This window comes from Pristiophorus japonicus, chromosome 18, assembly GCF_044704955.1.
Source record: "Pristiophorus japonicus isolate sPriJap1 chromosome 18, sPriJap1.hap1, whole genome shotgun sequence".
NCBI classification, from domain to species: Eukaryota; Metazoa; Chordata; class Chondrichthyes; family Pristiophoridae; genus Pristiophorus; species Pristiophorus japonicus.
The window spans coordinates 33,058,586-33,084,276 of NC_091994.1; the positions used below are offsets into that span (position 1 = coordinate 33,058,586).

Consider the following 25,691-nt stretch of genomic DNA (forward strand, 5'->3'; position numbering starts at 1 on the left):
TTTGTGGTTTAAGGCTAATTTTTGTAGATGTTTTAGCACGAGAGAGAGCAGTAATGTGCATCACTGGTTTTGCTCTGCAATATATTCATGTCTACATTTTTGTAAAACTTTACACAGCAGAAAATGTGACCCTTAGGGATAGAGGAATGTACACAAACAGGGAACGGAACCACTTCTATAGTGTAATAATAAGGTGTGTCCGTTCAATGTGAGAGACGTTTACTTAAGTTCTTCTGAATCAATTCTCCAACGTTACAGCACAGAGTGGATTCCGTTTGAGTGGGGCATGTCAGAGCAGACAGAGAGTAAGGTAAAAATGTATTTATAGAGCACCTTATCATGTCTCTCAGAAACACATTAAAGTATTTTATGTGAGATTACTCATTTTGAAGTGCACAGACTGTTCTTGTATAGCCACCATTTTACGCGCAGATTTCACAAATAGCAACAAGACGATTCACCAGTAAAATTGCTTTTACTGATTTTGGGCAGGAAATGTGCGGAACTCTGTGCTCATTTTAGATGGTTTTAGGGTATCTTTAATGGTCACTCTTACTATTTCCAAGTGACTTTATATCAGTTACACTGTGCCAGCATGGCTCAGTTGGTACCACTCCTGCCTCTAAATCAGAAGGTTATGGCTTTAAGCCCCACTTTAGGACTTTAGTCACAGATCGAGCCTTGCTTTTAAATCTTATCCCGATGAAAGCGCAGTACTCCCTCAGTACTAAACGGCAGTGTCAACTTAGATTATGTGCTGCAGTCCTAAAGTGGGGCTTAAAGCCATAACCTCTGATTTAGAGGCAAGAGTGGTGGCAACTGAGCCATACTGGCACAGTGTAACTGATATAAAGTGACTTGGAAATAGTAAGAGTACTGAGTCTATTTAAAATTGATTTGTAACATTATCTTATTAAATCAACTTTGTACTTGTGTTGCCAACATGAATTTGGCAATATGAAGAGATGCGAAGTCTGCTATGCTATTCACTTCTGTCAGTGCTGCACAGAAACTTCAAAATTCTGCCTTTCCTTCCAACAATTAGCTCACAGTCTGATTTTGAATCGTCATCCCATTTTTACTTCTTAGCAAGCCCTGCACAATTCTGCATGAGCTTTTCTTGTTTGGCCTATAACAAAGCCTTAACAGTCCCCCACATACACATTTTGTTGGGCTAATAATAAGACTTAGAGATATGACTGTAGAAGATTAAGGGCTGATCTAATTAAAGTGTTTAAGATGATTAAAGGAGTTGATAGGGTAGGTAGAGAAAAACAAATTCCTCTGGAAGTTTGTGCGCTCCAGCCAAAAATTGCAGCATTAAAAAACGTTTTGTTGATTTAAGAACTTGATTGTTGCTCAGTGCCCTGCAATTCAATGTATATTGTATGGTTTTATTTTGATGGGGTGAGATTTTGTTACTTTGTTGCAGTAAAATTTATGATTCATCCTTTGCCATTGGTGTCTTGTGTATCATTCCAACGTTCACCAGAGATGTGCCTTTATAGGGGCACATAACATGTCTAGTATTTGCTCCAGCCCTCAGTTTCCTCCATTTAGGAGAACCGGTCCATTATGAGCTGGCGATGTACGACTCTTGGTCTGGCAGCATCTCCACGCTGTCTCCCCCCTGGATGGTGTGGCTATCCAATGGGAGCCTCGCCAGGCTCCTGTTCATCATCCTCCTCCACCTGAGGTGGACATGCAATCCCCACTGGCAATGCCTGGCTCCTCATGATGGTCAAGCTGTGCAACATGCAGCACACCACAATGAATTCAGATACCTGTTGAGGGGAGTATTGAAGGCTGCCTCCAGAGTAGTCCAGGCATTGGTCTGCCTGTGGGAGATGGCATATCTCTGTCAGCACTTTCTTTTGGAAGCACAGCCTTCTCACACACTGCTCATCAGAGAGCTGGCAGTATGAGCATTGGTGCCTGTAAACCCATGGAGGGTAAGCTTCCCTGGACATCTTCGGCCTCTCCTCATCCATGGGCTGACATGGCCAAGAGTCCTTCTTCTCGCTTGACGCTGCCTGGCAATAGGATGGAGCATGAGACACTGGCGAACGAGTAATGCCCCCATTAAATTTTCTCACTAACCTTGTAATGGCAGATAAAAGTGCCATTTGCAAGTCGGAGCTTCACGCAGTTTGATGTGCGCAACCGTTGCAGTCAATGTGACCTGTGATGTAGGATCCTCATCCCTCCATTTAAATACGCTGCCTGCTGCATCCTGGGAATGCCTGGTTTTTTAGACATTTCCTGGGGCGGGCGCTAAATGAGGCCTCAGGGCCAAATTTTGCATCCGGGGCGATAGCGGACTGTTGCATGATGATTGATGTCATGATTTCAGTGGAACTAGAGGGCGGGGCGGTAAATTTTTGCAACATCGCAAACCATGAGCCAAATTTGCCGACCAGGCAGTAAAACCTGGACGCCTGCCATAACACTTAGAAACACCATTTACTGTTGCTCTAGGGCGGCAACAGAGGCACAAGCAAGCCAAAAATCCAGCCCCAGGTTTGTCCCGTGAAGGAAGCTTTTGCTAAAATTCAACATGTATTATTTTTAAGGATATTATGAACTATGGAGTTGATGGCAAATTAACCAACTAATTAAAAACTCAAATTACAACAGAAAGCAGAAGGTGATGAAGAATGGGATGAGTCTGAGTGGACGGCCGTTACTAGCCGAATTTCAGAAGGATCAGATTTAGCTCCTCTAATGTTTATAGTCTTTATAATAAATCATCTGGGGGATAGTTTTCCAAGTTATATTACAACATTTGTTGGTCTCTGTGATGGATAGGGACTTTTAGATCACACTTAGTTATGGGTATCTGTGGCAGCAAACCTGCCAGAAATATAATTTGTGCCACATTTGAGGGAAAGGCTATGGTGGCACTCAAGGGCATTGTAACAAGACAAGCAGGTTATTCTAAGGTGGCATAACTCACTGGTGGGACCACATTTAGAATAGTTTGTGTCATTTTCTGCATTGTACCTTCAAAAGGACATTGAGGTTTCAGAATAGAGCAACTAGGATGGTATCAGGAATTTGAGTGCTCTAAGATAGGAAGAGAGACTCTTGTAGAACTAATGGAACTTTGTACTGGCAAAATAATCCAGGCAGATGTTGTTCAAGTCTTTAAACTGATGAAAGGCTTGGATAATGTGGATGTAAGCTGTTTATTGAGCTTAATTGCAGTTGGAATTACTGAATGAAAGGATATGATTACAATGTTAACAAACTTTAAGGAAGACTAACACTGAGAATGATTTTCCATCTCCCAGAGCAGTGGATATTTGGAACAGTCCTCACCCAAAACACTTAATGCTGTTTCAATTAACTTTGTAACAAGGGCTGCAGAAATCTCTAAAATACTGGGTTGAAGGAGTAATGGTAGAGACATCATGAGTGGAACATGATGGTTCATGGCATAGATTATACCGATTGCTGCTACTTTAATTCTGGTGGTAACCCATTTATTTAAAATGTTAACACTTAATGATGGAAAATGATCAGAGATGAGTCATCTGCTGAACACAATACATTTGATTCGAGGATGTTGACAGATTGGATTAGTACATTTAATTATTGTTAGCGATTATAGTTAGCAATCTCCCAGCACTTGCACATTTTGCCCATTGTTCCTTCTGGATGGAGTTAATTGGGTTCTTCCACAATAGGGCGGATTAGAGGAAATGGGCTTGAAAGGCCACATCAGTTTATCTTGTTCCTGTTTATCCTTGTTCTGTGTTTCCAGTTATATGCTTATTGCTGATCTCAGCCTCCCATAGAGCGTTTCATCTGTTCAAAGCAGAAAATACAATGTCCCCTCCAATTTACACACCATCCTGACTTGGAAGTATATCGTTACTTCATCATCCTGAGTCAAAATCCTGGAACTCCCTCCCTAACAGCACTGAGGGAGCACCTTCACCACACGGACTGCAGCAGCACCTTCTCAGGGGCAATTAGGAATGGGCAATAAATGCTGGCCTTGTCAGCCGCGCCCACGTCCCATGAACGAATTTTAAAAAATTAAAAAATTGCTACAAGTGCTGTCAGCATTGGAGATTCTCAGTCCTCCTCTTATTTCCAATTTATATAAATGACCTGAATACCAAACCAGCTTGTCAAATTTGCTGATAGCACTAAAATAGGGAGAAAGCAGAGACAGTGGATATATCAAAAGATTTGGGGAAGGATTTGGATTGGTTATGGAATTGGACAGATAGACCACTTGGAATCTAATACTGATAATGTAAAATATTGGATATTGGTTGAAAAATTGTGCAGTTTAAAATGAATGGGTTTGAATTAGTGGAGAGTGAGGGACCTGGGAATAATGGAAGACATGCCACCTTCAGTTTTTTAAATTTGTTCTCAGGATGTGAGCAGTACTGCCAAAGCCACATTTATTGCCCATCCCTAGTTGCCCTGAGAAATGATGCTGGGAATAAACGGGCCCTTTTCAGAATGGCAGGCAGTGACTAGTGGGGTGCCGCAGGGTTCAGTGCTGGGACCCCAGCTATTTACAATATACATTAATGATTTAGACGAAGGAATTGAATGTAATATCTCCAAGTTTGCAGATGACACTAAGCTGGGTGGCAGTGCGAGCTGTGAGGAGGAAGCTAGGAGGCTGCACTGGTGAGGTTAGGTGAATGGGCAAATACATGGCAGATGCAGTACAATGTGGATAAGTGTGAGGTTATCCACTTTGGTGGCAAAAACAGGAAGGCAGATTATTATCTGAATGGTGACAGATTAGTAAAAGGGGAGGTGCAACGAGACCTGGGTGTCATGGTACATCCAGCATTGAAGGTAGGCATGCAGGTACAGCAGGTGGTAAAGAAAGCAAATGGCATGCTGACCTTCATAGCGAGGGGATTTGAGTATTGGAGCAGGGAGGTCTTACTGCAGTTGTACAGGGCCTTGGTGGGACCACACCTTGAGTATTGTGTACAGTTTTGGTCTCCTAATCTGAGGAAGGACGTTCTTGCTATTGAGGGAGTGCAGCGAAGGTTCACCAGACTGATTCCCGGGATGGCAGGACTGACATATGAAGAAAGATTGGATCGACTAGGCTTATATTCACTGAAATTTAGAAGAATGAGAGGGGATCTCATAGAAACATATAAAATTCTGATGGGATTAGACAGATTAGATGCAGGAAGAATGTTCCCAATGTTGGGGAAGTCCAGAACCAGGGGTCACAGTCTAAGGATAAGCGGTAAGCCATTTTGGACCGAGATGAGGAGAATCTTCTTCACTCAGAGAATTGTGAACCTGTGGAATTCTCTACCACAGAAAGTTGTTGAGGTCAGTTCGTTAGATATATTCAAAAGGGAGTTAGATGTGGCCCTTACGGCTAAAGGAATCAAGGGGTATGGAGAGAAAGCAGGAATGAAGTTGCATGATCAGCCATGATCATGTTGAATGGTGGTGCAGGCTCAAAGAGCCGAATGGCCTACTCCTTCTCCCCAGTTTCTATGTTTCTATATTTCTGCTTGAACTGTGGCAGATGGTTTTGTGTTCTGTAACAATTGCTTTACAACTGAGGGTGGTAATGGATTGAAAATGGTGTTGGGTCATTCCTGCCACAGTTATACCCACACTTCGCCCTCAACAATCTTGGGTAGGGTCCTGGGATTGGCAGCCAGATGAATACCGCTTTCAGGCAGAAGGCCACTTGCATTATGCAAATTGGAGTTCTAAAACACACACAGGACCACAATTGGTATTTTGAGATACAAATGGGCAGAGCGTGTGCTGTGTACACTCTGCTCAATTGTCCTTAAAAGGATCGGGAAAGGCCCCCTAGGAAACGGCTGACGTTTCTTTTTAACTTTAATTTGTGTGGCACCCAGAGCAGCAAGGATTCTCCTACTTGGCCCACAAAAATAAAGGATACTTGCCTTCATTAGCTGAGGCATAGAATGCAAGAGCAGGGAGGTTATGCTTGAACTGTATAAGACACTAGTTAGGCCACAGCCAGAGTACTGCATGCAGTTCTAGTCACCACTTTACAGGAAAGATGTGATTGCACCAGAGAGGGTACAGAGGAGATTTACGAGGATGTTGCCAGGACTGGAGAATTTTAACTATGAGGACAGATTGGATAGGCTGGGGTTGTTTTCTTTGGAACAGAGGAGGCTGAGGGGAAACTTGATTAAGGTGTATAAAATAATGAATGGCCCTGATAGAGTGGTTGGGGAGGAGCTATTTCCCTTCACAACGAGGTCAATAACAATGGGCCCAATTGGTAGAGGGGAGTTGAGGAGAACCTTTTTCACCCAGAGGGTGGTGGGGGTCTGGAACTCACTGCCTGAAAGGGTGGTAGATGCAGAAACCCTCATCACACTTAGAGGTTAATTTGAATTGCTGTAACCTACAAGACTACGGCCCAAGAGTTGGAAAGTGGGATTAGATTGCATAGCTCTTTTTCATGCCAGCACAGACACGATAGCCTCCTTCTATGCCATAAATTTCTAAGATTCTATGAAAATAACTCTGGCACACTGCTACCCCATGTAAGGACCCCGCCACCAGATATACACCCTCCCCCAACCCCCCAAGGCTATGACCATTGGCTGGTTCAGTGTGGGAGGTGGCTGATTTCCTCAACTTGGCGAGTTGCCTTAGAGTACCAATCTGCTGCTCACATAGGGTTGCCAGCCCTCCCGGAATGTGCTGGAATCTCCAGGAATTAAAGAAGTAACCTCCCAGACACTGGCAGGAGCAAGCTGGGACAAAAAGCATTATGAAATAATGGGTAAATTTCTGACTTTAATGGGCATCTCCTCTTCACCATCTCTTGTGCAAAGTGCTCAGCCAGATTTGAGGACCCTACAGAATGCACACAGGCAGAGTATTCAATGCCCCTCCTACAAGGCCCAAACAGAGGAGTTATGATTTTCCTGGCATTCCTCACACAGGCAAAGCACACTGCACAAGTGCAGCACCGCGTGTCGGCAGGATATTATGGGATGTGGGACCACAAGGTGACGTCACAGACAGTGGGAGACACATCATGTGATCAGACCACCGGAATCCATCCAACCAATCCCATCAGTGTCCGTTTTTCTCCACTGCACTTCTTTCCAAATGGTATATAGTTAGATACATTGTATTGACACTAGTGTATTCCTGAAAATGTTCCTCTTTTCCTCTGTACTGCTACACCCCTCAGCTCACCCCTCATTCCCTCAAAATCCACTTTCCAAAAATGGAAGTTTTCTGTAGCACACCTCTCCTCTGGTGTAAGCCTGACACTAAATGCGACCGTTCTCTCCCTTGTTGCTCCCATTAAAATCCTTCCAACCCTGATAAGTTGCAGTCTCCCATAACAATTGGGTTCAATGTCCCACATATTTCCCTTAATTGATCGTAAAGTTTAAGATCTAATGTCTGTGGAATTTATTTAGGTTCAGATATGGAATGGGGTGAGTGATGAGATACTCTCTAAACACTGGGCTGGATACTACAGCCACATATTTTATAAAGTTTCCTCACTGGCATTACTGCAAAAGTACCGCCGTGAGTTTTTGTTCAATTATAACAATGCTGGTTCTGGTTTTGCATGGTTTTCTGACTTGATTAATGATAAATAGATTTTACATCAAATATATAAATTCTGTAAAACAAACTTGCAGTTTATAAATGAAATATTGCAGCCATGTTAAACACTCAGAGTTGGCTGGCCGCAGACAGCTGAAATGAAGTGTTACCTACATTCTGAATAAACATTTATACATTCCCCACATGGGCTGCTCAGCACCTGGAGATATTACAAACCAGTGCCCAGCCTGATCACCAGAAGCCACTTATCATGTTGGTGGAAATCCAAGAATCCATTTGGAAGCCATTGAAGTAACAAGTTAATGTTCACAGAAAAAAACTATTTAATCTCTGGCCCTTGTGTGCCACAGCTTGAAGAAATTAAACATGGTAGTGTTGGAATGTTAAAGTGAAACGCAGGCAGGAGTGAGGCGCAGGCAGGAGTGAGTCAAAGTCTGTGAATTCTGTAAGTTCTGAAAGGTAAATAATGCCCAGGATATCTGCAACCGAGAGTCAAGGCACAACCGATGCCAGAAAACAATTTTAGGCAATGAGTAATGAGCTTTCAGTCTCAGTACTGAATCAATACAAAGGCATGGCATTAGGGAACCTCAGTATTACTCAGAGAGGAACCCTCCAGAGGACCGTGAGCACGCTGCTGTCTCCGTATACAAAAGCCACAGCTTCCTTTCAGTTACTCGGATGCCTGACCCTGGTTTGCAAATGGTCCCACATGTTACTGGATGTATTCCATTTCCCACCATGACTTGTTGCTCACCTTTGCTGCTTGACAGCATCTGGTAAGAAAGAACTTGCAGTTATATGAACTCGGTGTCACAAAGCTCTTCACAGACGGCGAATTACTTCGTGAACAATAGTCACTGTCGTAATATAGGGAAATGCGGCAGCCTACTTATGCATCGCAAGGTCCCATAAACAACAATGAGATAAATGAGCAGATAACCTGTTTTTGAGGTCCTGGTTAGGGATAAATGATGCCTAAGACATACCTAGTATAAACAGGAGTAGCCAGAGCATAGAGAAGACTGGCTGTGTGCAGGAACCAAAGTGTATCAGGCTTCAACAACGACTTGGATGAGTCATAGCCAAAAATTGTATTAACAGTGATACTGTAATAGACTGGGGTACAGACTGTAGTGGGGAATACAATTATACAATGTAGACTGCCTATCAGTACTCCCGTCACACTGACACTGCCTGTCAGCTCCCCCTTCACAATGACATTATAATACAATGTGGTACAGACATTATGTAATCACCAAAACCGAATCTTGCTGGTTAATGTTGCTTCCCAAGAAGCTCTCACATGTCTTCATCTGTGGAAGGATGGTATCAGGGAGACCCAGGCTCTCCTTTGCAGCCAGAATTATGAAAGCAGATCCTCACACGTCTGCACAGATTGGGCAGCCAGACAGTGCAACTCACTCCCCACAGGCTCTGCAGGCTAATTGTTGTCTGCTGATTGGTCCATATTCTTCTCCCTGAAGAGAGACATCAGCATGCAGCAATGACCTATCATCAGCTTTGCCTTCCTGAGTAAGAGGGTGAGAATGGCAATGAAAATTATCAGCAGTCCCAGCAATTCAGGAAGTCTGGTACTAATTCGAACTACCACCTGCTACAATGATACTATTTCTTAAAGAGGCAAAACATATCTGCCAAGCAGCTGTGCCCAAACCACTCAGTTCTACACTTCCATGCAGTTGTTCTTCTATTCTAATACCATCTATTGGCAACATATGCTGGGCCGCTGCTATAGTGTACCCAATGGCAAATAAATATTACAATCTTCAAATCAAGTGCAGAACATTTATTTCCTCTAATATGTAATGTGTGAATGTTGGCAGCTTGAGTTGGCACATGGTGCTTGTGCTTTGCTTCAGATCTGTGATACGTAATCTACTGATCCTTCCAAGTGATTCCTTTGTGGAAAGTGTAAGTGTGCGGACTGACTACAAGGTTTCACTGCTAGCCTGCTGGCCCTATAGCTCCCTGACCCTGATGTGATTCAAGCAAATTTGGATGACGATGGCTGAGCTGTCTCCTTTCAGCCAACACTTACCTTGTCTGGGGCAACAGGTGCTACCTACAGGGGCAGGGGTTAGGGGGCGGGAATGAAGAAGTAAAGTAACAGTCCAGAAGTTATAGCCTTAAAATGGCGTGTGCAGGCCTAAAGCATGGTTGCACCTGCACCTTGAGCTCATTGGGACTGAGCCAAAATTTGTGATCTAAGCTCCCCCCACCCCCCACCTCATTTGAATAAGTCACAGACAAAGGAAAAGCTTGCCCAAGGAGCTTGGGCTGCAGGACAGGAGCAGCTCTTAATGGGTTGCTGCTCACCATAAAAGGACAAGTTGTGGCGGTGACTGAAAAGTGGATCAATTGTTGACAGTGGGAGAGTGTAGGTGTGTGGACCACACTGGTTCCTTTGATGCTGGAGATCCCACAGCCGGACGTGCACTAGGGCTGCCAACTCTGGTCGATCATATTCTTGGAGGGTGCACGTGATCCCCCCCCTCACACTCTTGCCATTGGTCACCTGAGACGAAGATTCTCACTGCGTGGCACCTTCCTACGCCAATCGGAAAGCGAATAGATTCTTCATTATCCAATTGGATGATTCTTGACTGTCAGTCAAACAGCAATTTTTCCCATGTCCAATATTTTTATAACTAGTAAACAAAAGTGTTCAAAGAACATTATTTTTGAACCACATCTTTTATTGCCCCATCGATTTTCCTCCTCGGTTGCTTGAGCAGTGTCCTGTAGATTAGTCTTTAACTCCTGGAGGGTTAGCAACCTTAACGTGGACTTAACAGAAGGTGGTGCGACCTGGGGCTGAAGGCCACTCTCCAGTAAAAGCACAGGTACCAGCAAAATGGAGGGAAATAACCAATTGAGTCACCCATGCTCCTCATATCTGGCTCCAAATGAGGAAGAAATTTGCAAGTATCAGAACGAAAGACTTGTATTTATATAGCGCCTTTCACGACCACTGGACATCTCAAAGCGCTTTACAGCCAATTAAATACTTTTGGAGTGTTGCCACTGTTGTAATGTGGGAAACGCGGCAGCCAATTTGCGCACAGCAAGCACCCACAAACAGCAATGTGATAATGACCAGATAATCTGTTCTGTTATGTTGATTGAGGGATAAATATTGGCCGGGAGACCAGGGATAACTCCCTGCTCTTCTTCGAAATAGTGCCATGGGATCTTTTACGGCCACCTGAGAGAGCAGATGGGACCTCAGTTCTACGTCTCATCTGAAAGACGGCGTCTCCGACAGTGCAGCACTCCCTCAGCACGGCACTGGAATGTCAGCCTAGATTTATGCGCTCAAACCCCTGGAGTGGGACGATGAACCCACAACCTTCTGACTCAGAAGCGAGAGTGACAACGACTGAGCCACAGCTTGATAGGGTGAAAGTGAAGGTTTCTCCCACATTTCTTTTAGTGGCATCCCATCAATCATGGCACAAATCTGAGTTGGCAACTCCCACTATCTCTGGGAGGTACCGTTTCAAGCACTGCGCACAATAATTGTTCTTTTGCACACATTTATTTAATCAGACTAATCTGCACAGCAGGCATTCCGCTGGGAATAGACCTGTTTCTGTTAAGTTTAAATTTCTGCACCTGTGGCAAAATAGTTGCTGGGTTCGTGGAGATAAACTTGTTAAGCTGTTAATTGGAGATTGTGAAACAGATTGAGTGAGCCAGCCATAGGGTATGGGCTTGTAGGAGAAAATTACACTTAAGCCACATAAGGGAAGTATATAAAGGAAGGCAGTTCCTACTGAGATATTTCTTGAATGTGCGGACGAGACAACACTGGAGTGAGGCAGCTACAGAGTGAGTAAGTAAAGTTTAGCTCTTGCGGAATTCCAGTGGAAAGTAGTAGTTAAGTTTTAGACTTGTCTTTTTAAATTAACTTTAAATTTCTGCCCCGGCAACAAAGTTCAAAATGATACAAGGCGGCCTACAGTAACAATTGCCGCCGATATTAATGGGGAGGCAGGAAGGGTGTGGGGGCGCCCATTAGCGAGCGAAAGTCCTGGCTATGCCAGGATTGTAGAGGCCCTATTGACCTGAATGGCAGGGCCTCATTTAAATAATTCTGCGCAGACTCCCGCCGGCCAGATTGAGCGGAATTTTAGCCGAAGTAGTCAGCGGTCAAGTGGGAATGGTCCTCAGCTGTCAGTAGGGTGGGCAAAACTCAGGAGGAGGGAGGAGGAAAGATCGGGGTCGTGATTGGGAGGAGGGAGCCTGCTATTGGTCGTGATCGGGAGGGGCCAGGGGGAAGATTGGGGTTGCGGAGGCCGAAAGCTTCGTTGTGAGGCCTACAAGGAGATTAAAATGAGACAAAGTTCTAAAAGTTACCCAGGCCCCTTCTGACCAGTCAGCTCCTCCCGCTGTGTTGCTATTGCCAGGCAGCAGACAGCCTGGGACACCCCCTGTATTGAGGTTAAAAGTAAGCCACGGTGCTGACATCATTGGACCGCGTCTTTTACATGTTATGTAGGCTCCCGCCTAGTTTAGCAGAGTCCTCGCCCAGGGCCTGAAACGCCGCATAAATATTAAAATTGAGGCCTATGTGTTTGCTGGGTTAGTGCAGATAAACAAATTAAGATGATTGTTGGAGTGAAGCATCCTGGAGGGATGGGCTTGTATGACCAAGCGATGACTAGGTCAGTTAAAATGGTAGATGGCAGCGCCTTGTAATAGATGAAGCAACAACAAAGTGAAGAAGCTAAAGAGTAAGTGAAGTATGGGGAGGGGGATGGTGAGAGTTCGGGCAAACATTATCAACATTTTTAAATTAGTCTTTCGACAGAATAATGGTGGTGTTGGGAACCCTTATGATGCACGTGGGGCCATTGTGGATCATCCATGCATCTGGGGCAGTATATTCTTCCTTAATGATGAAGACATTTTTCCCATGGCCCTATTTGTAAGGGGGTTGATAATAGCAATAATTAAAACAATGTAGTTAACCTTTCATCAGGGAACCAGACCACAAGCCTGGACCCTCAAGATGGGCATCATTGCTGCTGATCCTGAGGCTGGAATGTCTCGTCCCTCTTGGCATTTTGGCCTTTGAAGGCTGGTGAGAGGCCAAGCAGGTGAGATCTCCCAGCATAGGGAGTGCCTACCCTTGAGCCTACCCCTTCTGCACTGATGGTCCTCTTTGGGTCAAGCAGAGACCACCAGCATTGTGGCTGAAATCTAACGGAATGACGAAACTATTTCAGGGCCATAGTGTTAGACAATGGTCAGGTGGGCAATAATAATCATGCAGAGGGAGGTGGATCTAAGCAATGCTGTATCACTGTGTACCAAAAGGGGTGAAAGGCAGGTGGACTACAAAAATCGGAAAATGGTAGTGCTGGAGTTTATATAGATTTTCTTTATTCTTTCCTGGGATGTGGGCGTCGCTAGCAAGGCCAGCATTTATTGCCCATCCCTAATTGCTCTTGAGAAGGTGGTGGTGAGCCCCTTACTTGAACTTCTGCAGTCCGTGTGGTGAAGGTACACCCACAGTGCTGTTAGGGAGGAAGTTCCAGGATTTTGACCCAGCGACAATGAAGGAACAGCGATATATTTCCAAGTCAGGATGGTGTGTAAATTGGAGGGGAACTTTCAGGTGATGGTGTGCCCATATGCCTGCTGCCCTTGTCCTTCTAGGTGATGGAGGTTGGGGGTTTGGGACGTCCTACAGAAGAAGCCTTGGTGAGTTGCTACAGTGCATCTTGTAGATGGTACATACAGCAGCCACGGTGCACCAGTGGTGGAGGGAGTGAATGTTTAAGGTGGTGGGTGGGGTGCCAATCAATAGGCTGCTTTGTCCTGGATGGTGTTGAGCTTCTCGAGTGTTATTGGAGCTGCACTCATCCAGGTAAGTGGAGAGTATTCCATCACACTCTTTACTTGTGCATTGTAGATGGTGGAAAGGCCAGGAGATGCAAATGATATGTTGCTTCTGGAATGTTACAGTGAGGGCACTATGAAACTGGTGGAAAAACTTATTAAAGGGGAGGGAGAGCAGCCCAAAGTTGTACACCATGTTGAAACTTATGAAACAGATAGAAACACATCTGAAATCTTGCAGAGTGAGTTTTAGGAGTTAAACACTAGATTGAAGAACATGGCATTTAGGGTAGTAATCTCCGGATTGCTTTCTGTGCTATGCTTGAACAGGTTAAGGAGAGGAAGATTATGCTGATGTAGTGTGTAGGATTCACATTCTTGGAACATTGAAGAGCATTCTGGAAAAAGGAAAGGTTATACTTAGCATAGCGTATCACCGATTTCCTTCGCTCCACCATTGGCAGCCATGCCTTCAGCTGTCTGGGTCCTAACTTCTTGAATTCACTCCTTTAACCTCTCCATCACTCTACCTCTCTATCCTCCTTTAAGTTGCTCCTTAAAACCTACCTTTTGGTCACCTGTTCTAATATCTCTATGTGGTTCAGTGTCAAATTTTGTCTGATCGCACTCCTGTGAAGTGCAATGTTTTACTGCGTTGAAGGTGATATATAAATGCAAGTTTTGTTGTTGTTGGCCTTCACCTGAACTAAAATGGCACCAATGTCCTTGTGGAAAGTGTAAATAGGAACATAGGAATAGGAATAGGAAATTCAACTGCTGAAGCCCATCTCCGATTCAGTCAGATCATGGCTGATCTGCACTTCAACTCAATTTACCTACCTTTGATCCATATCCCTTGATAACCTTGCCCAATAAAAATATGTTGATCTCAGTCTTGAAAATTTCAGTTGACCCAGCATCCCATTGTATGAAAAAGTGCTTCCTGATCTCACTCCTGAATGGCCTAGCTCTAATGTTAAGATTGTGCTCCTTTGTTTTGGATTCCCCCATCATAGGAAATAGTTTCCCTGGTATCTACCCTGTTAAATCCCTTTAGCATTTTACATACATAGAAACAGAGACATAGAAAATAGGTGCAGGAATGACGTGTAATGTGGATAAATGTGAGGTTATCCACTTTCCATTCGTCCCTTCGAGCCTGCTCCGCCATTCAATGAGTTCAGGGCTGAACATGCAACTTCAGTACCCCATTCCTGCTTTCTCGCCATACCCCTTAATCCCCCTAGTAGTAAGAACTACATCTAACTCCTTTTTGAATATATTTAGTGAATTGGCCTCAACAACTTTCTGTGGTAGAGAATTCCACAGGTTCACCACTCTCTGGGTGAAGAAGTTTCTCCTCATCTCGGTCCTAAATAGCTTACCCCTTATCCTTAGACTGTGACCCCTGGTTCTGGACTTCCCCAACATTGGGAACATTCTTCCTGCATCTAACCTGTCGAAACCCATCAGAATTTTAAACATTTCTATGAGATCCCCTCTCATTCTTCTGAACTCCAGTGAATACAAGCTCAGTTGATCCAGTCTTTCTTGATATGTCAGTCCCGCCATCCCAGGAATCAGTCTGGTGAACCTTCGCTGCACTCCCTCAATAGCAAGAATGTCCTTCCTCAAGTTAGGAGACCAAAACTGTACACAATACTCCAGATGTGGCATCACCAAGGCCCTGTACAACTGTAGTAACACCTCCCTGCCCCTGTACTCAAACCCCCTCACTATGAAGGCCAACATGCCATTTGCTTTCTTAACCGCCTGCTGTACCTGCATGCCAACCTTCAATGACTGATGTACCATGACACCCAGGTCTTGTTGCATCTCCCCTTTTCCTAATCTGTCACCATTCAGATAATAGTCTGTCTCTCTATTTTTACCACCAAAGTGGATAACCTCACATTTACCCACATTATACGTCATCTGCCATGCATTTGCCCACTCACCTAACCTATCCAAGTCACTCTGCAGCCTCATAGCATCTTCCTCGCAGCTCACACTGCTACCCAACTTAATGTCATCCGCAAATTTTGAGATACTACATTTAATCCCCTCATCTAAATCATTAATGTACAATGTAAACAGCTGGGGCCCCAGCACAGAACCTTGCGGTACCCCACTAGTCACTGCCTGCCATTCTGAAAAGTACCCATTTGCTCCTACTCTTTGCTTCCTATCTGCCAACCAGTTCTTAATCCACGTCAGCACACTACCCCCAATCCCATGTGCTTTAACTTTGCACATTAATCTCTTGTGTGGGACCTTGTCGAAAGCCTTCTGAAAGTCCAAATACACCACATCAACTGGTTCTCCCTTGTCCACTCTACTGGAAACATCCTCAAAAAATTCCAGAAGGTTTGTCAAGCATGATTTCTCTTTCACAAATCCATGCTGACTTGGACCTATCATATCACCTCTTTCCACATGTGCTGCTATGACATCCTTAATAATTGATTCCATCATTTTACCCACTACCGATGTCAGGCTGACCGGTCTATAATTCCGTGTTTTCTCTCTCCCTCCTTTTTTAAAAAGTGGGGTTACATTGGCTACCCTCCACTCCATAGGAACTGATCCAGAGTCTATGGAATGTTGGAAAATGACTGTCAATGCATCCGCTATTTTCAAGGCCACCTCCTTAAGTACTCTTGGATGCAGTCCATCAGGCCCTGGGGATTTATCGGCCTTCAATCCCATCAATTTCCCCAACACAATTTCCCGACTAATAAGGATTTCTCTCAGTTCCTCCTTCTTACTAGACCCTCTGACCCCTTTTATATCTGGAAGGTTGTTTGTGTCCTCCTTAGTGAATACCGAATGAAAGTACTTGTTCAATTGGTCTGCCATTTCTTTGTTCCCAGTTATGACTTCCCCTGATTCTGACTGCAGGGCACTGACGTTTGTCTTTACTAACCTTTTTCTCTTTACATATCTATTGAAGCTTTTGCAGTCCATTTTAATGTTCCCTGCAAGCTTCCTCTATTTTCCCTGCCCTAATCAAACCCTTTGTCCTCCTTTGCTGAGTTCTAAATTTCTCCCAGTCCCCTGGTTCGCTGCTATTTCTGACCAATTTGTATGTCACTTCCTTGGCTTTAATACTATCACTGATTTCCCTTGATAGTCACGGTTGAGCCACCTTCCCTTTTTTATTTTTACGCCAATTGTTGTAGTTCATCCATTCGGTCTCTAAATGTCTGCCATTGCCCATCCACTGTCAACCCCTTAAGTATCATTCACCAATCTATCCTAGCCAATTCATGCCTCATACCTTCAAAGTTACCCTTCTTTAAGTTCTGGACCATGGTCTCTGAATTAACTGTTTCATTCTCCATCCTAATGTAGAATTCCACCATGTTATGGTCACTCTTCCCCAAGGGGCCTCGCACAACGAGATTGCTAATTAATCCTCTCTCATTACACAACACCCAGTCTAAGATGGCCTCCCCCCTAGTTGGTTCCTCGACAGATTGGTTTAGAAACCTATCCGTTATGCACTCCAGGAAATCCTCCTCCACCGTATTGTTTCCAGTTTGGTTAACCCAATCTATGTGCATATTAAAGTCACCCATGATAATCGCCGCACCTTTATTGCATGCACTCCTAATTTCCTGTTTGATGCCCTCCCCAACATCACTACTACTGTTTGGAGGTCTGTACACAACTCCCACTAGCGTTTTCTGCTCCTTGGTATTCCGTAGCTCCTTAGAATTGCATTAATTTCCTCTTTAAACAGTAACGTCACCCCTGCCTCCTTTTCCTTTCTGTCTATCCTTCCTAAATGTTGAATACCCTTGGATGTTGAGTTCCCAGCCTTGGTCACCCTGGAGCCATGTCTCCGTGATGCTAACCACATCGTATCCGTTAACTGCTATCTGCACAGTTAATTCGTCCACCTTATCCCGAATACTCCTTGCATTGAGGCACAGAGCCTTCAGGCTTGCCTTTTTAACATACTTCGACCCTTTAGAATTTTGCTGTAAAGTGGCCCTTTTTGTTTTTTGCCTTGGGTTTCTCTGCCCTCCACTTTTACTCATCTCCTTTCTGTCTTTTGTTCCTGTCTCCATTTTGTTTCCCTCTGTCTCCCTGCATTGCTTCCCACCCCCCTGCCGTATTAGTTTAACTCCTCCCCAACAGCACTAGCAAACACTCCCCCTAGAACATTGGTTCCAGTCCTGCCTAGGTGCAGACCATCCAGTTTGTACTGGTCCCACCTCCCCCAGAACCGGTTCCAATGCCCCAGGAATTTGAATCCCTCCTTGCTGCACCACTGCTCAAGCCACATATTCATCTGAGCTATCCTGCGATTCCTACTCTGACTAGCACGTGGCACTGGTAGCAATCCCGAGATTACTACTTTTGAGGTCCTACTTTTTAATTTAGCTCCTAGCTCCTTAAATTTGTCTTGTAGGACCTCATCCCATTTTTTACCTATATCGTTGGTACCAATGTGCACTATGACAACTGGCTGTTCACCCTCCCTTTTCAGAATGTCCTGCACCCGCTACGAGACATCCTTGACCCTTGCACCAGGGAGGCAACATACCATCCTGGAGTCTCGGTTGCGGCCGCAGAAACACCTATCTATTCCCCTTACAATTGAATCCCCTATCACTATCGCTCTCCCACTCTTTTTCCTGCCCTCCTGTGCAGCAGAGCCAGCCACAGTGCCATGAACTTGGCTGCTGCTGCTCCCCTCTGATGAGTCATCCCCCTCAACAGTACTCAAAGCAGTGTATCTGGTTTGCAGGGGGATGACTGCAGGGGATCCCTGCACTACCTTCCTTGCACTGCTCTTCCTGTTGGCCTTCCATTCCCTATCTGGCTGTGGACCCTTTACCTGCGGTAAGACCAACTCACTAAACGTGCTATTCACGTCATTCTCAGCATCGTGGATGCTCCAGAGTGAATCCACATTCTCCACCTTCAGCTCCACCTCAATAGAACAGTGGAGAAGATTTAAACTAGTATCGTAGAGGGATGGGAATATCCAGGCTTAATTGTAGAAATGCAGAGCAGGATTAGTAACATTTGTTTAAACATGTTCCTGTGATGTGTGTAATATGGGGAAGGCCATATTTAATACCCATCCATAATTGTCTTGAGAAGGTGGGTCTTGTCCTTGAACCTCTGCAGTACTTGTGCTGATGATGATCCCACAATGGTGTTGGGAAATTCCAGGGTTTTCACACAGCAGCAATGAAGGAATGGCGATCTATGTCCAAGTGAGGATGGTGTGTTACTTGGAGGGGAATTGAGGGGAATTGGTGTTCCCATGATGCTGCTGGTCCTGTCCTCAGTGCTAGAAGTCATGGGGCTGGGAGGTGCTGTTGAAGTCAGCTTGGTGAGTTACTGCAGTGCCTTCTGTAAATGGCACGTACTGCAGCCACACGGAGCTGGAATAGAATCGGAAAGGCTTCACCGAAATAAATAGGAGAAAGGCAAAGGAAGAAGCACGGAGGCAGTGAGCAATTCTATTAAAAAAAAGGACTGTTGTGGAAGGGGCAAGATATACCAATAGTAAATGAGGAAACTTGGCAAAAGAAAATACAACGTCAAACAACTGGCATCGGGATTCAGCAGCATGCATGTGAATGCACAAAGGGTTCAAAGCAAAATAGAGTGAGAAGCATTAATAACTATGGGGGGGGGGGGTGGGGGGGGGCGGAGGTATGATATAGCAACTATAATGGACACATGACTTACATTTGGATAGCACTGGAAATTTCACATTCCTCGATATGATATTTTTAGGAGCGAGAGAGAGAGAGACAGGGAAATGGGGGCGGGGTGGTAATCTTAAAAAAGGATCCTTTTAAGAGGAGTGGAACATAAAAATGTTCCGGGGGTTGCGATAAAAGAGAATGCATATGGATAGAGTTAAGGAATAGGGTGGGAAATCTAAGAGATTTACTGCAGGATTTCACAATTATGAAGGGTTGGAATAGGGAACGATGATTTCCTCTGGTTTGGGAGGCAAGTCACGAGAGGTCATTGATTCAAAATCTTCACTGAGAGCGAGGAGAGATGTTAGGAGAATTCTTTGTACACAGTCGATAACAAATCTGTGCTGACTGTCCCTAATTAATCCTTGCCTTTTCAAATGCAGATTTATCCTGTCTTTCAGGATTTTTTCCAATAATTTTCCCACCACTGAGGTTAGGCTGACAGGCCTGTAATTACTCGGCCTATCCCTTTCTCCCTTCTTAAACAAGGATACTACATTAGCAGTCCTCCAATCCTCCGGCACCATGCCCAGATCCAAAGAGGACTGGAAAATGATGGTCAAGGCCTCTGCTATTTCCTCTTTTACTTTGCTCAACAGCCTGGGATGCATTTCATCCGGCCCTGGGGACTTATCTAATTTCAAAGCTGCTAAACCCCTTAATACTTCCTCTCTCACTATATTTATTTGATCCAGAATATCACACTCTTCCTCGATAGCAGTATCCTCGAAAGCATTGCCCCTTTCCTTTGTGAAAACAGATGCAAAGTATTCGTTAAGAACCTCCCAACATCTTCCACCTCCACACAAAGATTACCCTCATCGTCTCCAATAGGCCCTACCCTTTCTTTAGTTACCCTCTTACTCTTAATATATTTAAAGAACATCTTCGGGTTTTCCTTAATTTTAATGGCCAGGAATTTCTCGTGCTCTCTCTTAGCATTCCTAATATCCTTTTTAATTTTGCCTCTTAACTTTCTATATTCCTCTAAAGATTCTATAGTATTTAGCTGTTGATATAAGACATAAGCATCCCTTTTTTTCTTAATCCTCCCCTGTAAGTCCCTAGACATCCAAGGGGCTCTAGAATTATTTTTCCCAGTCTTTTTCTTTAAGGGCGCATGTTTGGCCGCAGCCTTCTGGATCTCCTCCTTGAATGCCTCCCACTGTTCCGACACTGATTTACCCACAAGTAGCTGTTTCCAGTCCACCATGGCCAAATCACTCCTTAACTTAGCAAAATTAGCATTTCCCCAATTCGGAACTTTTATTCCAGGCCTATTCTTGTCCTTATTCATAACCAACTTGAATCTGACTGAATTATGGTCACCGGCACCCAAGTGCTCTCCCACTAATACCCCTTCAACCTGCCCAGCTTCATTCCCCAAAACTAAATCCAAGACCGCCCCCTCTCATGTTGAGCTTGCTACATACTGACTAAAAAAGTTCTCTTGAATGCATTTCAAGAATTCCGCACCCTCTATACCCTTCACACTAAATTTATCCTAATCAATATTTGGGTAGTTAAAATTCCCTACTATTACTATCCTATCGTTTTTGGACTTCACAGCAATTTGCCTACATATTTACTCCTCTATCTCCCTCCCACTGTTTGGGAGTCTATAATACATGCCCAGCAGTGTGATCACCCCTTTTTTATTTTTCAATTTGACCCATATGGCCTCATTTAATGATCCCTCTAACATATCATCCCTCCTCACCGCTGTAATATTTTCTTTAATCAGTACCGCAACACCTCCCCCCACTTTTTACCCCCCTCTCTGTCTTGTCTAAAAATCCTGTAGCCAGGAATATTGATCTGCCAAACCTGCCCCTCTTTCAGCCATGTTTCTGTAATGGCTATAATGTCTTACTCCCAAGTGTCTACCTGTGCTCTTAGCTCATCCGCCTTATTTGCTATACTCCTTGCAGTAAAGTATATACCATTCAGCAGAGGAAGACCTCCTTGCTTACTATATACTAAACTGTGTTTCCTCTGTCTTACAAATTCGCTTTCTAGATTCTTGCTATCCAATTTCAGCTTTACTTCCTTCCCTTTTGAATTCATTCTCAGGTTCCCATCCCCCTGCCAAGCTAGTTTAAACTCGCCCCAACAGCACTAGCAAAACTCCCCGCGAGGATATTGGTCCCGGCGCTGTTGAGGTGCAACCCGTCCAGTTTGTACAGGTCCCATCTCCCCCAGAAGCAGTTACAATGCCTCAAGAATTTAAAGCCCTCCCTCCTACACCAACTTTCCAGCCATGTGTTCATCCTCTCTATCCTTCTATTTTTATACTCATTAGCATGTGGCACCAGCAGTAACCTGGAGATTACTACCTTTGAGGTCCTACCCTTTAATTTTTTTCCTAGCTCCCTGAATTCTTCCTGTAGGACCTCATCCCTTATTTTATCTATGTTGTTGGTCCCGATATGGACCACGACCTCCAGCTGTTTACCCTCCCTGCCGTACCCCCCCCCCCCCTCCACAGGATGCCTTGCATCCGCTCTGTGACATCCTTGACCCTGGCACCAGGGAGGCACGAAACCATTTGGGAGTCATGTCTACGGCTGCAGAAACACCTGTCTGTTCCCCTAACTATAGAATCTCCTATCACTAGGTATCTTTTGTCCTTCCCCCCCTGTGCAGCTGAGCCACCCGTGGTGCCTTGGAATTGGCTCTGGCTGCACTCCCCAGAGGCACCATCGTCCTTACTGATACTCAGAAGAAATTACGGCAGATGACCAAAAGCTTGGTCAAAGAGGTAGGTTTTAAGGAGCGTCTTAAAGGAGGAAAGAGAGGGAGAGAGGCGGAGAGGTTTAGGGAGGGAGTTTCAAATCTTAGGGTCCAGGCAGCTGAAGGCACGGCCACCAATGCTTAAGCAGTTATAATCAGGTATGCTCAAGAGGGCAGAATTTGAATACAAGGGCTTCTAATCTATCAATGTGCATTTAGTCCATGATCACTAGTTGTATGACTGCTTTCCTGACAGCAGCCATGATGCTTTTACTTGTAACTGTTCACTCTGCTCAATGCCAGTTCATTTATCCATGGTGGAAACAAATGGTTGGCTGCTTGAGACCAAGGCTGTCCTCTACAATCCTGGCTTATAACACCTGTGCTCCATCTGTGTACGCCTGCTGAATATAGCTATACTGAAGTGCCTATATCAATGAAGGTTGTTGTCAAGCACAACATAGGCGAGGTGAAGCAAAGATTCAGATGCCTTGATAGATCGAGGGGGCTCCTGCAATACAGCCCCGCCAAGGTGTCTTGTATCATCCTGGTTTGCTGAAAGCTGTGCAACAAGAAAGAATCAGGGAGGAGGGAGACAAAAAAGATGGGAGAACCCTTGTTTTCCAGATGTTGGAGCTGTTTTTCAAGTCCTCACCGAATATCCTCCCCACATCTTCATTAAATATTCACCAAATGTATCCTCACCTACAGATTTGACCACGATTACCAACATTCAAAGCATATGCCTTTTTCTCCCTCTACCAATTCTATCCCACACACATTTCTCAATGCCAGTGATCATTACTTTACATCTATCTGTGTTGACTTCCACTTGCCATTTATTTGTCCGAGTTTGAGCTGCATCCTCTGTTTCCAATCTGTTCTCAAAAATATTTGGAATAATCTACTCGGCAATGACTGGAGGCAAAATCAGGATAATAGGAGGCAAAAACATTGGGGGTTGTATAAACACAGGAAGATTGGATGACAGGACAATTGGGATGAATGGTTCACTTTTCCTGTGTTTTACAGTTTTGGATTGCAAGTGCAGCGATTTAATTGTAGTTATAAACTTTTGAGGCTAGTTTTCAAGTTTTTTAGTACCGGTTATAGATTTTTAAATCACAGCTGTTGAGTTGTGCAGTTTTAATTGTACAATAATATTTTTATGATGCAGCTGTATAGTTTTATATTACAGTAAGTTGTTTATGGCTATATGATGGAGTTTATAGCACCAATGTGTTTCATACTCGAAATGATTACCACGACAGACTTGTATAACTGCGTGCCTAAAGTCTCAACGGTGCCAAACACAACATTCGCGAGAGATCGTTGTTCCACCACTTATTCCCTCCCTGTTTAGAGGCTCCCTCACAGATGGTTGTGATTGATGTTGCCCGCTCCATGATACTCTGCGTTTGAGTAAAGCTCTCTTGTAAGACTGTAATGATACCTAAGGTGGAGTGGTACAAATTCTGTACCTAGCTGCCGTAGGCTGATCGTGGCAGATGCAAAAGGGTGTCGCAGAAGCCGTTTGCTGCTGCATGGCCTCCTGTCTGAGGGCAGGACAAATTGCCCATACAGTTGGCAGCCCAGCCAAATCTTTCCCTCTACTGCCACTCTTTGTCACTTGAGTTGTGATAGAGTTTACAGAATGTTGTAGGATGTTGCATCAGTTATCGAAGGTGAGATTGTGGTGCAAGGTGTCTACTGTATATAGTCCATGTCTCTGAAGCATACAGGAGGGTGGGTATCACTACTGCCCTGTAGACCATAAGCTTGGTGCCAAATTTGAGGTCCTGGTCTTCAAACACTCTTCCTCAGGCGACCGAAGACTGTGCTGACACAACTGGAGGCGGTGTTGGACTTCGTCGTCGTGTCTGCCCTTGCTGATACTAGGCTCCTGAGGTATGGAAAATGGTCCACGTTGTCCAAGGCTGCGCGTGGATTTGGATGACCAGGGGGCAGTGCTGTGTGGCGGGGTCAGGTTGGTGGAGGACCTTTGTCTTATGGATGTTTAGTGTAAGGCCCATGCCTTCATACACCTCGGTGAAGATGTTGACGATGGCTTGGAGTTCAGCCTCTGAATGTGACAGAGGATGGGACGACCTTAAATCTAGCCTGGAGAAATACCACCAGTACTGCCTGTGCAAGATCCTGCAAATCCACTGGGAGGATAGACGCACCAACATCAGTGTTCTCGATCAGGCCAATATCCCCAGCATTGAAGCACTGACCACACTCGACCAGCTCCGTTGGATGGACCACATCGTCCGCATGCCCGACATGAGACTCCCGAAGCAAGCACTCCACTCAGAACTCCTACATGGCAAGCTTACCCCAGGTGGGCAGAGGAAACGTTACAAAGCCTCCTTGATTAAGTGCAACATCCCCACTGGCACCTGGGAATCGCTGGCCCAAGACCGCCCTAAGTGGAGAAAGAGCATCCGGGAGGGCACCGAGCATCTCGAGTCTCGTCGCCGAGAGCATGCAGAAACCAAGCGCAGGCAGCGGAAGGAGCGTGCAGCAAACTAGGCTCCCCACCCACCCTTTCCTTCAACGACTATCTGTCCCACCTGTGAAAGAGACTGTAATTCCTGGATTGGACTGTACAGTCACCTGAGAATTCACTTTTAGAATGGAAGCAAGTCTTCCTCGATTTTGAGGAACTGTCGATGATGATGGTGATGTGGTGCAAGCTCGTGGGAGAGGGCATGGAAAATTGGGGAGGATCTGAAGAGCGGAAACTGCGCTGGGACAACATTGCCTGGTATTTTCTGATTAGATAGAATGCTCACACTTCTGGATCATTAAAGGCCACAATAATATGCAAACTAAGGCATGGCTTCCCTTCCTTGATGGATGCGCGTGAAACTCTACATGATTGTTGTGCACCTGTCTAAAATGGCGCATTTCCAAGCTGACTTCCAGCTCTCCCGGCCTTAAGTTCTTCAAGGAACATGTCTCTTTCTTTTGCAAGTGCCACTAAAATAATAAAATAAACATTTTTAAATCGCTACCAAACAACCGAAATGGTGACGGCGGGTCCTTTTGCGCTCAAAATGTGGGACATAAATTTACGCGCATTTGGAACTGGTCTTTTACGTGGGAGCGGGGCTATATTAATGAGCTATGTGGGGTTTCAGTGGACACAACACAGTCGTGGTGCAAATGATCGTGGACATTCGCACGTAGCAAGATTCAGGTGTAAAATGAGTGTAAGTCACTTAAACGCGAGCTTCCTCGGAAAAACCCGACACAACACAGCTTTTGCGTTGTTGCAGCAAAAAATGATGAGGAAATTCCAGATCTTTGCGATATTCTAGAAAGCCAGTTGTGCCTGATGTGCACATTGCTCACAACAGAAAAATGTTGCATTTTCCATTCTGATTGCTCGTACATGTTTTGAGCTGATACTCAGTTCGTGAAACCCAATGAACCACTTAACAGCAGCTGATATCGATGAAACTCAAAGCATGCACACACACGCAAATTGCGGGGCATTTTTGGCTGACTTTGTGAGAAGCCCCAGAGTCAGTAACAGCATTGATTTCTACCAATGAACCATGAGCACGTACTCGGGATGGGGTTAACACAATGTCAGCATAAAACTCCGAAGCTTGGCACATATGAATGCCCACGTGGGTGAGATCCTGGAGAATGCCCAGACCCTGTACAGATACTTGGCAGAAAAGCAAAATCAAGGCACATTTCTGAAGTAAACCGAATACCTTCCTGGATGTACAGTAAGGGCAAAGCCCTCTG

At 44.8% G+C, this 25,691-nt stretch overlaps 1 protein-coding gene across 1 annotated transcript in view; it reads left to right on the forward strand.

Annotated features, from left to right (window-relative positions):
* Window positions 1–247: 247 nt before the first annotated feature.
* LOC139229189 (neurturin-like) overlaps window positions 248–25,691 on the forward strand; it is a 70,134-nt gene continuing 44,690 nt past the window's right edge. The window contains exon 1 of the mRNA XM_070860841.1: window positions 248–310. Coding sequence (XP_070716942.1) covers window positions 287–310 — 24 coding nt within the window. The 5' untranslated portion in view covers window positions 248–286. The remainder of the gene's footprint in view (window positions 311–25,691) is intronic.